Source organism: Balaenoptera musculus, chromosome 11 (assembly GCF_009873245.2).
Source record: "Balaenoptera musculus isolate JJ_BM4_2016_0621 chromosome 11, mBalMus1.pri.v3, whole genome shotgun sequence".
NCBI classification, from domain to species: domain Eukaryota; kingdom Metazoa; phylum Chordata; class Mammalia; order Artiodactyla; family Balaenopteridae; genus Balaenoptera; species Balaenoptera musculus.
Genome location: NC_045795.1, coordinates 42,809,756 through 42,824,980, shown reverse-complemented (window position 1 = coordinate 42,824,980; position 15,225 = coordinate 42,809,756). Strand labels below are relative to the sequence as shown.

Below are 15,225 nucleotides of genomic sequence, written 5' to 3'. Positions count from 1 at the left end.
TGGAACTGTCTGATGGCGGGGATCATAGAAAGTATCATCAAATGTCAATTACATGTGTAATAAGTGCCATGAGGGAGACACTAATCTTTAAATGTGCATGGTAGAAGGTATGACCTTGTCAAGTATTCCCCTCTGTAGGACATGATTCAAGAGATGAGACCTGAAAAAAGAATTAAGTTGCTAAATAGTAGAAGAGGAGGGAAAAGACCATTTCATGTTGAAGGGAACATTATGTGTAAAGACCCTTTGGAAGGAAGGATGCATCTGGGAAACTCAAAGAATGTCAGTGTGGCAGAAGCACAGGGGAAAATGGGGGAATGTCGGTGTGTGGACGCAGCTGGTTGATAAAGAGCTCAGAAATTATAATATGCAGGAATTCAGATGGGCAGATACTTGGGAGTTATGTTTAGAGCCTTGAACTTCTTCCACACCCAGGTGGTCATGGATAAGACATAGCAATCACTCTTTGCATCTATGTATTTGTTTGGTAAAAGAAGGCAAACATTTAAAAAGGGCTAAATTACTTAAGAGGAATTAATTTTGCCATGTGATATGTCATTATTCCAATAAATGTTTCTCAAACTGCACTCAATTCCTTAGGTTTAAATAAATATAAAAAAGAGACGGGTGTATATTTCCTCCTGTTGACTGTCTGTTAAGGAGCATTTGCAGAGAGAAACGTATCTTTTACATTTTTTTAAATTACCTTGATATTCTTGTAATGGGAGGAAGGGAATGAATGGTCAACTCCTCCCCCATTATTGCCTATCAAGTTGATTTTTTCCTGGAGATGCGGGGCTCTAGTAACGCAAGAGAAAATTATTTTCTCTTTGGATCTGGATACTCAGTCGTGAATCGGAGGGTAAAATTGTAAAATATGCTCCAGAAAACAAATAGGGTATAGTAACAAACTAGAGATGTGTCATGAAGGCGAAGTGATGAATAATTAACACGGCTTTGTGTTGTCCTGCTTTGCACTGGATGATAAACTAAATATGGAAGAACTTGAAAGACTATGCTTTAGGAACAGTAAGGGAAAAAAAAAGATAAATTATCCCGTAATTAGATTTTACTTGACTCTGAAGAATGTTTAGTAGACTTAGCATTATGCAGGGTTCAACCTAGGAGATCTTTAAAGAATGGTTGGATCATTTGACACAAAGTGAATTTATGTATTTGATAAGAACTATAAACCCTGGTCTACATAGCTTTAAGTTAAAGTTCTATGTCTTGTTTTCTAGAAGTATCATTTAGGGAAATAAAGTATGTCTTTAAATTTCTTTGTGACCCTCAAAGTACCTAAAACAGTGACCACAAACTGCTGTTGTGAAGTTCTTTATTTATATGATGTTCTAATTTTTTTTTTTTAATTTTATTTATTTATTTATTTATTTTTGGCTGTGTTGGGTTTTCGTTTCTGTGCGAGGGCTTTCTCCAGTTGCGGCAAGTGGGGGTCACTCTTCATCGCGGTGCACGGGCCTCTCACTATAGCAGCCTCTCTTGTTGTGGAGCACGGGCTCCAGACGCGCAGGCTCAGTAATTGTGGCTCACGGGCCTAGTTGCTCTGCGGCATGTGGGATCTTCCCAGACCAGGGCTCGAACCCGTGTCCCCTGCATCTGCAGGCAGACTCTCAACCACTGCACCACCAGGGAAGCCCTGGTGTTCTAATATTTTTGTCTGTATGTTGGCCTTTTTCAGGAATACTGGCCTTATTCTGGACAATAACCTGTATTAGAGGTTTTCAAATCTGCAGTTCTTTATAGAATCATGTCAAGGTGAACCAATAGTAAGTACTTAGGATGGAATTAATAACAGTTTTATTGATTCAAGGTGCTTTGCACCAGCTGTCAAACACGAACCAGAGTCCTTAGCTATTGTTCACTCTGAATTCATAAAGAATAGAGTCCCTATAGGACAATTTTAATTGGAAACATATTTTTCCCCCATAAGGCAAACTCGAGGTCACAAGAGGTAACCTGAAAGATTGCTCCACCATATGTTATCCCCAGAAAATATATTCCCCCAAATATCATGATACACAAGGGGCAAAGATTACATAAGTCTTAAGATAAACTTCCCATTAAGTCAGTTTACCATAAACTGAATGGTTGGGTTTCACATGAAGGCAAGATGCAATTTAGACTCTGGTATACATTAGGAAAATGAAAATTATGTTATCCACCTGCTTGAGTGCCTGTTTCTTTCATGCTAAACTTCCTAGTATGTACGCTTCAAGATATTCAAGGATGAACATAATGTATGGTTATATATTCTGGAAACCAGAAAATGCAAGGCATTTTATTATAGTAAAGTTAAATTTATAGTACTTCTTATTTTCATAGACTTTAAAAGAAGTCTATTATAACATAATTTCAGTTCTCATAAGAAGAAATGGAAGAAATTTTAACAAAAGATATTTTCTACATTAATGTTTATTCATAAGTACATGTGAAATTATTTTTGAATGATGTGTAATCTATTAAGTACTAAATAGAATTCTTTTTAAATTTCATGAGGAAATTTTTAAAAATTGTTAGCCTTCAAAAATGGTCAGTTTCAAGGCATAAATTTTCAATTCTGATAAAAAAATATTTCCATATCCCTGCCTGGGCATGAATAGTTATCTACAAGACTCCAAATGCCTGCCTTCTATTATATAGTATAAATTAATCATAATATGTCTTAGTCAGTTTGGGCTGCTGCAACAAAGTACCATAGACTGGGTGACGTATAAAGAATAAAAATTTATTTCTCACAGCTCTGGAGGTTGGGATTGTGAGATGTGAGTGCTGGCATGTTTGGATTCTGGTAAGAACCCTCTTCCAGGTTGCAACCTGCTGGCTTCTTGCCTTCCCATGGGGGAAAGAAAGCTAGGGATTTCTTGGGGTCTCTTTTATAAGGGCACTAACCCCACTCATGAGGACTCCACCCTCATGACCTAAATGACCTCCCAAAGGCTCCACCTCCAAATACCATCACACTGGGGGTTAGGATTCCAGTATATGTGTTTGGGGGAGATACAACCATTCCATTGAGATTCAACCATTCTGTTGATAGTAAACTTGAAATGAATACATCTGCATGTTGCTTTCCTGTCAAATTCAGGATACCAAGTAATGAGAGTGCAAAGGGATGTGTTGTCAAAATGTTTTAATGCTGCCGCAATTGATATTAATTATTATTTAGTCTAAGTCACCCCTACTTGACTTTCAGCCCTTGGCTGTCACGTCCAGGTCCACCACAAGAACTGGTATAAAATGGTGTCTAAAGTTAGGATTAGGGTTAGGGTTAGGGTTAGAAGAATGCCTGTCTTAGAAGAATGCCAGGTTCCAAAGAATTATTTAAATAAATGCTACCTATTTTGATAGACTATATTGTTATCCCCAAATATTCCCTGGGCCTCTCTGGAGGAAGATTATACTTCACTGATTCAGGCAGCCATATGACTTACTTTGGCCAATGAAATGTGAGTGGAAATGACAGGTATTATCCTTGATAGAACTTTTAAGACCCAACATGTACTTTGTCACAATCTCTAATTTACCTCTGGTAATAGTCTGGAGAAAAACTGCTTTGTCAACCTGGACCTCCCCATTATGGCATCAGAGCTTCCCTGTAATGAGCTTTGTTATTGTAATCCACTGCCATTTCATGATTGCTTGTTACTGTAGGATAACCCAGGCTATCCTGTTTGCTACACTTATTACTAGGAGTATTATCAAAAATAAGGTAGATAATGAAGGCAAATTCAAATATATATTGGAAAATAAAAATATCATAAAAGTCTGTATAACCAGGGGTACTTTCTAAAGGTTAGATGCAAATGAAACTCTGAGTTTTCTAGCAGCTGCTATCAAATAAAGGCAAATATATTGAGGTGCTAGATTCAGTGTCCATTATATAAAAGCAAATCAGTTCCTAAGGGGAATCAAACTACTTCTAGTTCAGAAATCTCAACTATGCCCTGTGGACTTTAACAAAAAAAAATTTTACATTTGACCAGCAAATTAAATCCAATGTGGGGAAATTGTTTGATTTGGGGGCTTCTCTGATTGACCTGTGGTGATGATAATTCCAGTGATCTACAAAACTACAACCTCCAAAGGCCTAATCTGAATAGACCTACAAGCATTGTCTCATAGGTGGTTTTATATTCGGGGTTCTCCCCTGTAATAGGCACCCTCTTGTCTTCTGCCTGCAACAAAGCGGAGATAATTCAGAAAATGGAAAAAGAGGGAAACAGGGGCAATTTGTCAAATCCTCTGGCACTTGTTCTCTTTTTTTTTTCCCTTTTTCTCTTCTCATTTCCTCTCATCACCTCATTTCTTTTCCTCTCATTTCCCTTGTCTTTATTTCCTCTCTAATAACTTTAGTTTTTAGTTGAAACATTGTATGTCTGTGATAGAAACATAATGGAAAATCTTAAGCCATCACTTTTTTTTTTTTCATTTTCCTTGAATCGTGATTCTCTACAGCTCCAAAACCAGTGAAGCAACAAGTATCCATTACTCCCGAAAAAGACTGGGTACAGTCTTAGAACAAAGGAGTCATTGTTCAGTTGGAGCTTAAAACCTAGCCTTTTCAAGTACTTAAAGGAACAATGGCATTGAAAGCCAGGCTTTGTGAAGAGAGTAGCGCTTTCTAAGTTCTATTGATAAAACCTTCCTTGTATATATCATGATCCAACTCTGGTAAACTTGAGTGGTAAAGTTGCACTAAAAGATATAGCATAAAAAATATGGAGGACATAGGGCAAGAAAAGGCCACTTTAGATGGTGACCTTGGAGAGATGGAGGAGAGAGAAAGGCAGAGGCGAGAGTTTAAGCTTTGGCATCCTGCCCCAACTCCTTCCTAACCACCACTCACCCCCTTACCCCATCATCATCCCAACCCATCCATGGGGGATCTCACTGGGTGTTAGGGACCAGGGCAGAAATGAGGAACAATGCTTACACCCATATAAGTTTGGGGAAAATCCCAGTATAAGAGGCCTTACTTCTTTCCTCTCAGCAAAGTTGTACATTAATTATATTGCCAAATCTGCGTGGCACTGGAACTCTAGCAGGACAGGACCCATGACTGGAGGAAGGATTTGAAGTTAGCTTCAACAAAATAGTGCATAATATAGCCATGTGCAAAGAAAGTAGACGGCCCTTTTGCTCCTCAGAGGAATGCAAGAATGTGGAGACCCTCTCTAGGGAGCCAGAAGAGGCCCAGCCTAAGAGGAAGAAAGCTGCCATATATGGGAGTCTCAAAACTGAAAGCCAAGACAAGGAACCACGGTACCCAAAGTAGCAGGGTGGACCAGCCATCCTCAGCAGACTCTGCTGTGTGACCAGAGACCAGACAGGACAGTCACTCACAGCAGACACCAGCAAAGATACAGAAGGCAGCACGCATATACCTAAGCATACTCTACATTCATAAATATACCCTCTTGGAGAGGGAGAGGAGAGAAAGAGGTGAGATGTCCTCGAACTGGGAATTCAAAGTGAAAATAACTGATTTGTTTTCCAAGAGGACTGAGTTCAGGTGAATAAGCATTTTGGTTACCTTTCTTGGTAACTTTAAGATATGTTTCTCATCATCAGGGGAATAGAGCCTTCTGAGACCAGACAATGAATAAATAAATGTAAATATCCATTACCATTACATATATGCTATAATATGTTGTAAGTCAATAGATGAGAATGTGGACTTATAAAGTAGTATCCTGACAGATAAGAGGGACTATTTGTCTTCTTCAACCCCTAAAATATTTAGTTTTTAATATTTATTCTTTGTATACTTTTGTCTCCCAGTCACTCAAAGAAGATGAATAAGCTGAAATGCAACTGGCAGAAGCCAACTTCTCTAGGTGTTGCCTGTCCAAACATGGGTAACATGCATTACATCAGACACCCACACTAACAATGTTCCCTTCATGCTTAGTCCATAGGTTTGGTAGTCTCATAACCAAAATCTGGCTATTCTTACCAATTTTCTGAATATTTATATAAAAATATAAGTTATTTGCTAATAGTTCTCTCTACTTTCTCTTTTTTCCTACTGAATGATTCAAAGACTCAAACATGTATTTTTGGACATGATTGGAAATCAAGATTAATTCTTTTTTTCCCCTAGCTTTATTGAGATATAATTGACATGAAACATTGGATGAATTTAAGAAGTACAATGTGATGATTTGATACAATTATATATTGAGAAATGATTGGCACACTAGGGTTAGTTAACACCTTCATCACCTCACATAATTACCATTTCTTCTGATCTACTCTAACAACTTTCAAGTATAAAATACAGTATTGTTAACTACAGTCACCATGCTGTACATTACATGCCTAGAACTTATTCATCTTATAACTGGAAGTTTGTACCCTTTGACCACCATCCCTCCATTTTGTCCAGACTCCAGCCCCTGGGAGCCACCACTCTACTCTCTGTTTCTATGAGTTCAGCTTTTTTTAGATTCCACATATCAGTGAGATAATGCAGACTTTGTCTTTCTCTGACTTATTTCACTTAGCATAATGCCCTCAAGTTCCCTCCGTGTTGTTGCCAATGACAGGATTCTCCTTTTCTTATGGCTTAATAATATTCCTGTGTGTGTGGGTGTGTGTGTGTGTATCTTCTTTATCCATTCATCCATAGATGGACACTTAGGCTGTTTCCATATCTTGGTTACTGTGAATAATGCTGTAATGAACATGGGAGTGTGGATATGTCTTCATGATTCTGGTTTCATATCATTTGGGTATATACCCAGGAGTGGGATTGCTGGATCATATGGTAGATCTATTTTTAATTTTTTAGGAACCTCCATACTGTTCTCCATAGTGGCTGTACCAATTTACATTCCCACCAACAGTGCAGGAGGGTTCCCTTTTCTCCACATCCTCACCAACACTCACCTCTTTTCTTTTTGATGATGGCCATTCTCACAAGTGTGAGGTGGTATCACCTTCGAAGTCTAATTGTCTTCAGGCTGATAGCTTATGAGATAAGGAGTGTACTTATGTTACTTTATAAGTTATTTCACTTGAAATGCATTTGTGAAAGAGAATGGGATGTGAAATGACTTAAAGCGTGGATCTAAATGTTCTTATGGGCAGTGCCTCTTTGTTAGCCATTTTACAGTATTCTGCTGCTAACTGATTTCTCCTTTCCTGAGGTTGTTTCCCTCTCATCCTTTATGAAACTTGAAAAAAATTAGAGGAAAGAAAGATGGCAGGAGTGGAGGGAGAAAATATGGAAAAGGATTAATACCTGTGATGAAAGAAATTTACAGTATTTGTAAGACAGCCAGATGAATGTGTAAAATGATGTTTTGTTTTCTTTATTACCTAGCTGTATGCTTGAAATAAGAACTACCATCATGGGTGGAATACACCTTATAATTTGTACGATGAACAATCCTCGTGAATTTCAATACTTCCGTCAACAATGCTGAGCACTCCCTCTTCTGCTCACTCCTGATCCTCACTCCTACACCCCCCTCTGCCCGTCCCCGGTTCTAACAAGGTTCAATACAAACATGAAAGGCTAGATAAATCTTCATGTTCCCATCAACCATTTCGCTCTTCCAAATCCCTCAAAACTGATCTTCAAACATCGGAAGACCTCTACTATTGAGGTATCAGGGGCATTAACAAATTTTTTTTTCCTATTAAACACCTTTACATTCTACTGTTTTAGTCCAGTTGCTTAATGTTTGCAGAGAATAATTTTGATGGCATGACCCCAAAAGAATAGGTGTCTCTGAAGCTTGCTCTTAGCAGAACATCTATAACTTCTGAATTTCTTCTTTGTGGAAATTTTGTTTCCCAAAGTTTTTCTTCATAGCTTGTATCTCACCTTTACCTTCTAAGCATGACCCTTCTGTCCTGATGGTACACTTATTTGGCATCAGGGACCCCTGATGTTTTATTTTATTAATATCTGGAAACATTGTATACTAATACATTGTCTACTAATACTAATCTGGGAAACATTTATTTAACCTTTCTAGTGCAACTGAGGCAGAGGTTCCCAACACAGATGAGTCCTCTGAAGTGCACCTCTGCTTGGATGGCAGTTCCCACAAAAAACCCAGGCAGTAGTGTTTACCTCATCACTCACTGGATCCTGTAACTTGACAGTCAGTAGCACAGACTTCAAGCATTTCCCCTGCCAACGAATGGATGATCTCCATGTTTCTGGAAAAAGATTCACTGGAAGATGTAATGTTCTTGCCTACACAAAGTAACCAATATTGTTTTCTACCAGACTAATTGTGTTCGTTAATGAATAGAAAAAAAATCCTGAATTGGTAGAACTTGAGCTCCTTGACAGCCTGAGAAACACTGTTTTAGGTTTGGGCTCTTTAGTTCCAAAGAGCCCAATGAAAAATAGAACTTAAGCCCAAACTGTTCAGTTTACTTGTTTGAGGTCATGAGAGGCATCATTTAATTTACAAAGGAGATAGTCTAGACTTTTGTAGCAGAAACTATTGACTACCTACATAAGATCCCTCTCCTGTTCATCCTTGCTAAGTAGAACTCTGATTTTACTTGGAAATTCACCCTTTCCTCAGATGATTCAGGGATTAGACTATCAATTATGGCAATTTGAATTCCTATATTTCCATGTCTTCTTATAAAGTCTGACCTGTGCCAGTCATTCATTGACTATGAAAAGGGTGGAAAAGAAAAATTTGAGTCCTGGAAGGTATCACTGAACTGCTAAGTCAACCGACCCTTGAGATGTTCTGCTTTGGACCTCTTGTTATAGGAAATATTATGTATCCCTTATCATTTAAGACATTTTATTACAGGTAAAAGCATCTAATTACTAGACATGTAATCTAGGTTGATATAGATGGTACTTCAGAGAAGAATATTTAAAACAGGTATTTCCTGGTTGTTTATGTACAAAAATGACACAATTACAGCTGGGATAAGTGACTGGCAGTAGAGTTTAGGAATTAAGATAAAAGATTCTAAAATCTGCTATATCTGTGTTCAATTACTAATTTTTATATTGACTAGTGTGAGACTTTGAGAAATTGCTTAATCTCTTTAACTATTAGTTATTACTTCACACTCTGTCCCCCCCCTTTTCTGCTCAACACAAATATATTTCTAAAAGCAACTTGACTTCGTTCCTCTGTTTTCTAGGGAACAGTTCTTTTCCCAGGCATTAGCAAGCCTGCAATAAATGGCAGTGATTTGGAGATGGAAAGACCTACATTCTCTTCCCATAACTAAGAGAATTAGCAACCACTGGAATATGGAGAGCTCCTTGAGGGAGCTTTGTGACTCACCAAATTATTCTTCCCTGTTTGAAAAGATAAAGGATGGCTTTTCCATTACTCCAAATAAACATAGCCAAATGTTAACTTCAAATTTGATTTAATGTAGACAATTTGATCTGAAGTATAGTGAAGAGCAATAGATCTGATACCAACAGGTAGAAAATGTTTGACCTTTAATTGTAAATATATCACTAAATATATGTTCCTGTTCTTGAATATTTGAGTCTCTGTGTCACTACAGATAAAACTAACTCATGTGTGTTCTTAGAAATGGGTATAATGTGATTGCAGAGAGTTAAAAAGCACATATGTATCAAAAACTTAACAAACATCTTTTCCACAATTTTCTATTCACAGTTATATTCTGATGTCAAATCAGGCCAAAAGTAACATTATAGTAACAATAATCATGTTACTTTATTATTGCAGAAGTTCATAATAATTAGCATAGGAAAAAAGTAAATTTACAAATGAAATATATCATTGAAATGCACATGGATTTTTTGGCCAGGGTAGTTGCTTTACATCTTTATGAACATGACATAAAAACATCAAGTTAACAAAGTACAGTTCAATAGTATTCAAATTACAAAAATCCAAAGATATCACTTCTGGTTTTTAAGACTAATCATCTAATCAAATATATTTAGAAACTTAAAGTTAATGCTAATGATGTAGTTGATGATTTGGAAATGGATATACAAATGGCACATATACTGGATAGTTTTATTAGCAGTTTCCTTTTGGCAAGTTAATAGGGATTTATAAAATTGATCAGAAAATACTCTGCTAACTATAAAATGTTATATTATGATACAACAAATTACTCTTATATGGACTCAAATTTACTATGAAACAAATCACGCAGAGTGTAGCTTAGAATAACACTTGTTTTTGCCTTCAAGGGTAATTCTGTAATTCTATACTAGTGTCCAAAGATACCACTGTAAATTTATACTTGAATTTTTTCCTAAGAAAAAACAAATCTAACATCATTCCAATTATTATACCTTACATGAACATACTTAATGATCCGGTATCATTAAATCCATCCTAACATTTTCTTTGTTGACAATGGATAGGGTATTCTGTTGACTGGCTACAAAGACTTGCTTTAAAGAAAGTGATTTTTAATGATTCATGACTCTCAATGAATCATGAGTCCTCCAGGTATTCGGATTGGTGAAGGGTCTCTTGTTTTGACTTGATATTCTGAAGGTTCTATATAAAAGTAAAAGTAAAAGTTAAAAATATGCTATTTTAAGGATTTTGCAAATGTGTCTGTGCTTATTTTTTGGTTGGATTCTATGCCTGGAGGGGAAGATAATTAAGTTTTTGAATGTAAAGTTTCAAAAGTAGAATATTCTATGGTCTTTTTAAGTATCATGCACTTAACTATGTTCTCCAAGTAACCATTTTCGAAAAGAAAAATAGTCTTTTTTCTCAAATATTTAAACTTTAATCCTTGGTTTCACTGCAAATTTCTTTGAAGATTTAGGGCTGTTTTAATTTAGCATAACATGGAGCAAATGCAAAATCCTTAATCTTTACTGCAGAAGGTATTCACATGGATTAGACTTGCCCACCAGGTGAGTGGCAAGCAGCCTGCTTTATGAAGAAGGTATTATTGATCTCCAGTGTGAGGTAACACAGGTTTTGTTGTTACTGATGCTTCTGTTTTGTTTTGTTCCTTCTTTCCATGATGGCTTTTACTTTTGTCATTTCTTAACCCTGGGTCTGGATCTTTCAGATTACATGTAAGGATCAAATTTAAATTGCATGGAAAATAATTGATAACTAAATGTAATATAATAATAATGGTATAATATAATTATAATATATTACAATGTGATATTATAACTAATAAAAATATTATAATATATAATATGAATGATTTGCTTTTAAATACGTATTAGAATCAATTCAAGATTTTTGCCTATAACACTCCCATTGTCATCCAGTAAAGGAATATGTCTTTCTCTGTGGGCAAGAAAGGAGGTGAAGTAACAGCTGATATATAGGAAATTTTGAATAGCCATAGACCTTATCTACCTGGGGCACAACAGTAATCTGTAAAAAAAACAAGGTGACAGATGTGAACTTTATACATTAAGTGAGTGACTAAAAAATAAAGATTGAAAGCCTTTAAGATTTTTGCTAAGCTAGAAAGTTTTTTTGTGCTTCTCTCAAACAATACCTCTGTGATGGAATATCTAGGCAGGCCCAGTAACTGAACCATGCTCGCAAATATTTTAAACCAAATAAAGGAAAGTTTAATAAATTCCAAATGCTATTTTTCCCCCTTGAAACTGACTCTTATTTGTTGGCCTTTAAACTATATCTTGGAACTCAAAGAATATCTTTTCATACAAATACAACTTTTAAGGCCTTGGAGAGAAGCAGTTTGTTTGGTATTGATATTGGTCAGCATTAAATTAAACAGTTAGAGGAGCTGGATCCAACAAGGGAATATGTTTAGCTGGGATTACTTTTAAAAATAAGTAAGTTTGAATGTCTGTAGACAGAGCACACACTCATCACGTGCCCAACTCCTTGGTACCACCATACACCTTCCCCACTAAATCTTGCACTTGATCTGTCTGGTCATCAAAGCCTTGGAGTCTGTGGAACCATATGTGTACAAGCATCATCAGGTTTACTGACTCTTCTTCTCTGAGCGTCATGAGATCAGAGAAATGTCCACCACCTCTGCTGCCCCCAGGCCTAATCTTACTGAGAAGTATATTTTATGTGTATATATATAATCTATATGTATATATACACTTAATATATATATTTCTTCATTAACATTTATGATACTCAAATTATACCTCTGTGATGGAATATTTGTATTCCATTTTGTATACAAAAATGTATACATTTGTATCATGAATAAGCAAATGAACAGCATTGATATTTAAATATGAGGGTTTTTTAAAAATTAAAACTAAGCAACTGAACACCACTTTATATCTATTTGTAAGTGTTATATAAGTAGAAATATTTTAAACCCTAGACATGTAGAAATCTAGAAGTTGATGTATCTCTAACCTGAGGTCTCACATTCACAATGAAGGCAGCCAAGGAAACAGAAGATTTGGAAAGAGTGAATTAACATCAGGCAATAGTAATATGTCTTTCTAAGGTTACCCCGTGAGGCCTCATTACATGTCTCATTTAATAACTACATGGTAAAATATGAATAAAACTCATTAGCATATAAGAAATTAGAGTGAAGAGTAAATTTTCAGTTAAGTATAAAGTGTATGAAGTACACAGCAGGTCCATTATATGAGCTGATTAATCCTGCAAGTGATCTGATTAAGGCATGCAGCAAAGTTCAATCTGGATTTTGTAGGAAAACCAGGGGAATGATTGGGAGCCATTTCATTGGGAGAGCAATGCATATGTGCTTATAAAATGCAACATGAAAGAATCCCTGTGATCACATTTACCTTACATATGAAGACAGAGTAACGTTTTCATGTACCCATCCCACATTAAGAATGGTTTCCTAAGTCTTAATGGAGAAGCTTTCCTTCTCGGCCCTGGTAAGCTCTGCCATTGTGAAATGTGCTTTCACAGGGCTGGTCCCTTTCTAGCCCTTCCCTTCTGAGTTGCATCCAGTTACCTCAGTTTGACCATCACCAAGAGAAGAATTCCACAGATGACTGTCATGCACATGACAGCATAGATGACTTCTAGAAACAAAAGATTTTTTTTAATTACTGGATTTTTAGAGAGAACAAATACTAAAAATATTTTAGAGGATGGATTTTTCACTGACCACTGAAGGGGGAATGAAGTCCACTGAGAGTTATTTCCTTTGCATGTTTTCCTTTATGCAATGTAATGCCTTTGACATTATGCAGGGTCAGATAATCTGAAAGAAAATAATGAAAATGAGATGAAAGTATTTAAAAGTCATGCATTATCTTTAATTTGCTTTGTATTATAAGGCAACAATTTATTTCTATGACATTATCTTAATAAAATATGATAGATTTGGGTGAAACGGGGAGTACTTTTATTCAATTTTAACAGCTTTTTTTTCACCCTTTAATCAAATAATTTCATAATAGAAGTTGTGTGGTTGTTGTTGTTGTTGTTTTTCTTTCCAAACCATGACTAGGAAAATGATTACATTTTATAAGACAGCTCATTGTACCTTACACATAGACTAGGAACAAAAAAAAACAGTAATTTAAGGCTAACCATTGGGATACAGAAAAAGAGTCCTTCTTTACAAGAGTGATTGTTTGAATGTGCTTTTAACAATATCTCATATCCCTAAGACCCACAGTATTTATGAATTCTTAAAGTACGTAAAGGAGACTCCTTAAACAAATCACACTGTTTGCCTCTATCTAGACACTTCCATATCCGGTTTTGCTATTTCCCCTATTCTGTCTCCCTTTTTTAGCCCCTTCACTTTCTATTGCTTTTACCTATTTTTGCCTTACCGAAGGGATCCTCTTGGCCATTCTGTGGCCCTTGTCTTCTTGACCATGTTTTACTAAACACATTTCCACCCTCAGTTCACAACTCATAAGACAAGAAGATGTAATCTGTAGACTTAACTGATAGATCTATTTTAGGTGACTTTATTGATAACTTTGAAGTGAAATCATCCCTAGTTTTGATTCAAGTCAACACATATATGAATGTCAAACATACCAATAACACAATAACCAATTTCTTTGATGATAATTGGTTCAGGTGGGTTTTGAGGCTTAAAAAAAAGGGGTGGGGAACAGATAAAGCCTCCACTTGAGAGAGCCTTTGCTGTCTTTTATAGATGTTTCATGCATTTTGAGACCTGGAAGTCTAAGCCTGACTGGATAGTTTTTTGTGGAAGTGAGTGTATCAAATAGCGGGGTATTGCATCCAATGACATGAGTGACAAGAGGCTCTGAGCAGGAAAGGAGATGAGAAGGTATATTACCAACAGTTCCATTCAGCCTCTCTCCACCCAGGGCTGATGCTGTCAGAAGCCAGCTCCTTGGAAGCCAAGGTTTGAGATCTATGTTGAGACTAATTGGTAGAAAGCACAGGAGCCAGACTGTTTCAGATCAGTAATAAAACTCTCAGGGTGGGTCCAGGAGAAACAGCCCAATACAAGAGCTAGAAAAGTAACTGAGGATTTTATCATTGAAAACTCATTCTCAAGGAGTCTGACCTCCAACACAGTTAAGACGTTTTTAGTTCAAGATTGTTTTAATCCCCAGCTCACATATCAGATTATCCTATATTTATAAAAGTCTGACCTTCTTGGGAAGTGAAAAATCAACCTCTTCTGAATGTAAAAGCAATAGAGGTAGAGGCTGTGATTTTTTTTCACTTTTGTGGTTACAAAATAATTCTGTTATTCACTAGAAAGTCGGAATGGAAAAATCGAACTATTTCAAATAATACCATTTTTATAACAGTTGTCCTTTTTGGGGGAAGAATTAATTTCAATCAAATTAAGCATACAGATTTTTTTTTTTAATAAATTTATTTATAGCTGCGTTGGGTCTTCGTTGCTGCTCACGGGCTTTCTCTAGCTGCAGTGAGCTGGGGCTACTCTTTTCTGCGGTGTGCGGGCTTCTCATTGCCGTGGCTTCTCTTGTTGTGGGGCACGGGCTCTAGGACGCGCGGGCTTCAGTAGTTGTGGCACGTGGGCTCAGTAGTTGTGGGTCGTGGGCTCTAGAGTGCAGGCTCAGTAGTTGTGACGCACGGGCTCAGTTGCTCCGCAGCATGTGGGATCTTCCCGGACCATGGCTTGAACCCATGTCCCCTGCATTGGCAGGCGGATTCTTAACCACTGCGCCACCAGGAAAGCCCAAGCATACAGATTTTTAGGGAAGTAAGGGATCATAATCAAATCTTATATTTAGATAAATTGGAATATTAAGAATAAATTATTTTGTTTCTTTTTTAATTTTATGGC

At 36.6% G+C, this 15,225-nt stretch overlaps 2 protein-coding genes across 2 annotated transcripts in view; one reads left to right on the top strand and one right to left on the bottom strand.

Moving 5' to 3' along the window:
• HMGCLL1 (3-hydroxymethyl-3-methylglutaryl-CoA lyase like 1) overlaps nt 1-8,100 on the top strand; it is a 161,276-nt gene extending 153,176 nt beyond the window's left edge. The window contains exon 10 of the mRNA XM_036867703.1: nt 8,010-8,100. The gene's annotated coding sequence lies outside the window, so the exon portion shown is untranslated. The remainder of the gene's footprint in view (nt 1-8,009) is intronic.
• Nucleotides 8,101-10,419: 2,319 nt separating this feature from the next.
• Nucleotides 10,420-15,225, bottom strand: part of GFRAL (GDNF family receptor alpha like) — a 57,313-nt gene continuing 52,507 nt past the window's right edge. The window contains 4 exon segments of the mRNA XM_036867701.1: nt 10,420-10,494; nt 10,496-10,514; nt 12,925-12,994; nt 13,081-13,176. Of these exon segments, the coding sequence (XP_036723596.1) occupies nt 10,441-10,494; nt 10,496-10,514; nt 12,925-12,994; nt 13,081-13,176 (239 nt within the window). The 3' untranslated portion in view covers nt 10,420-10,440.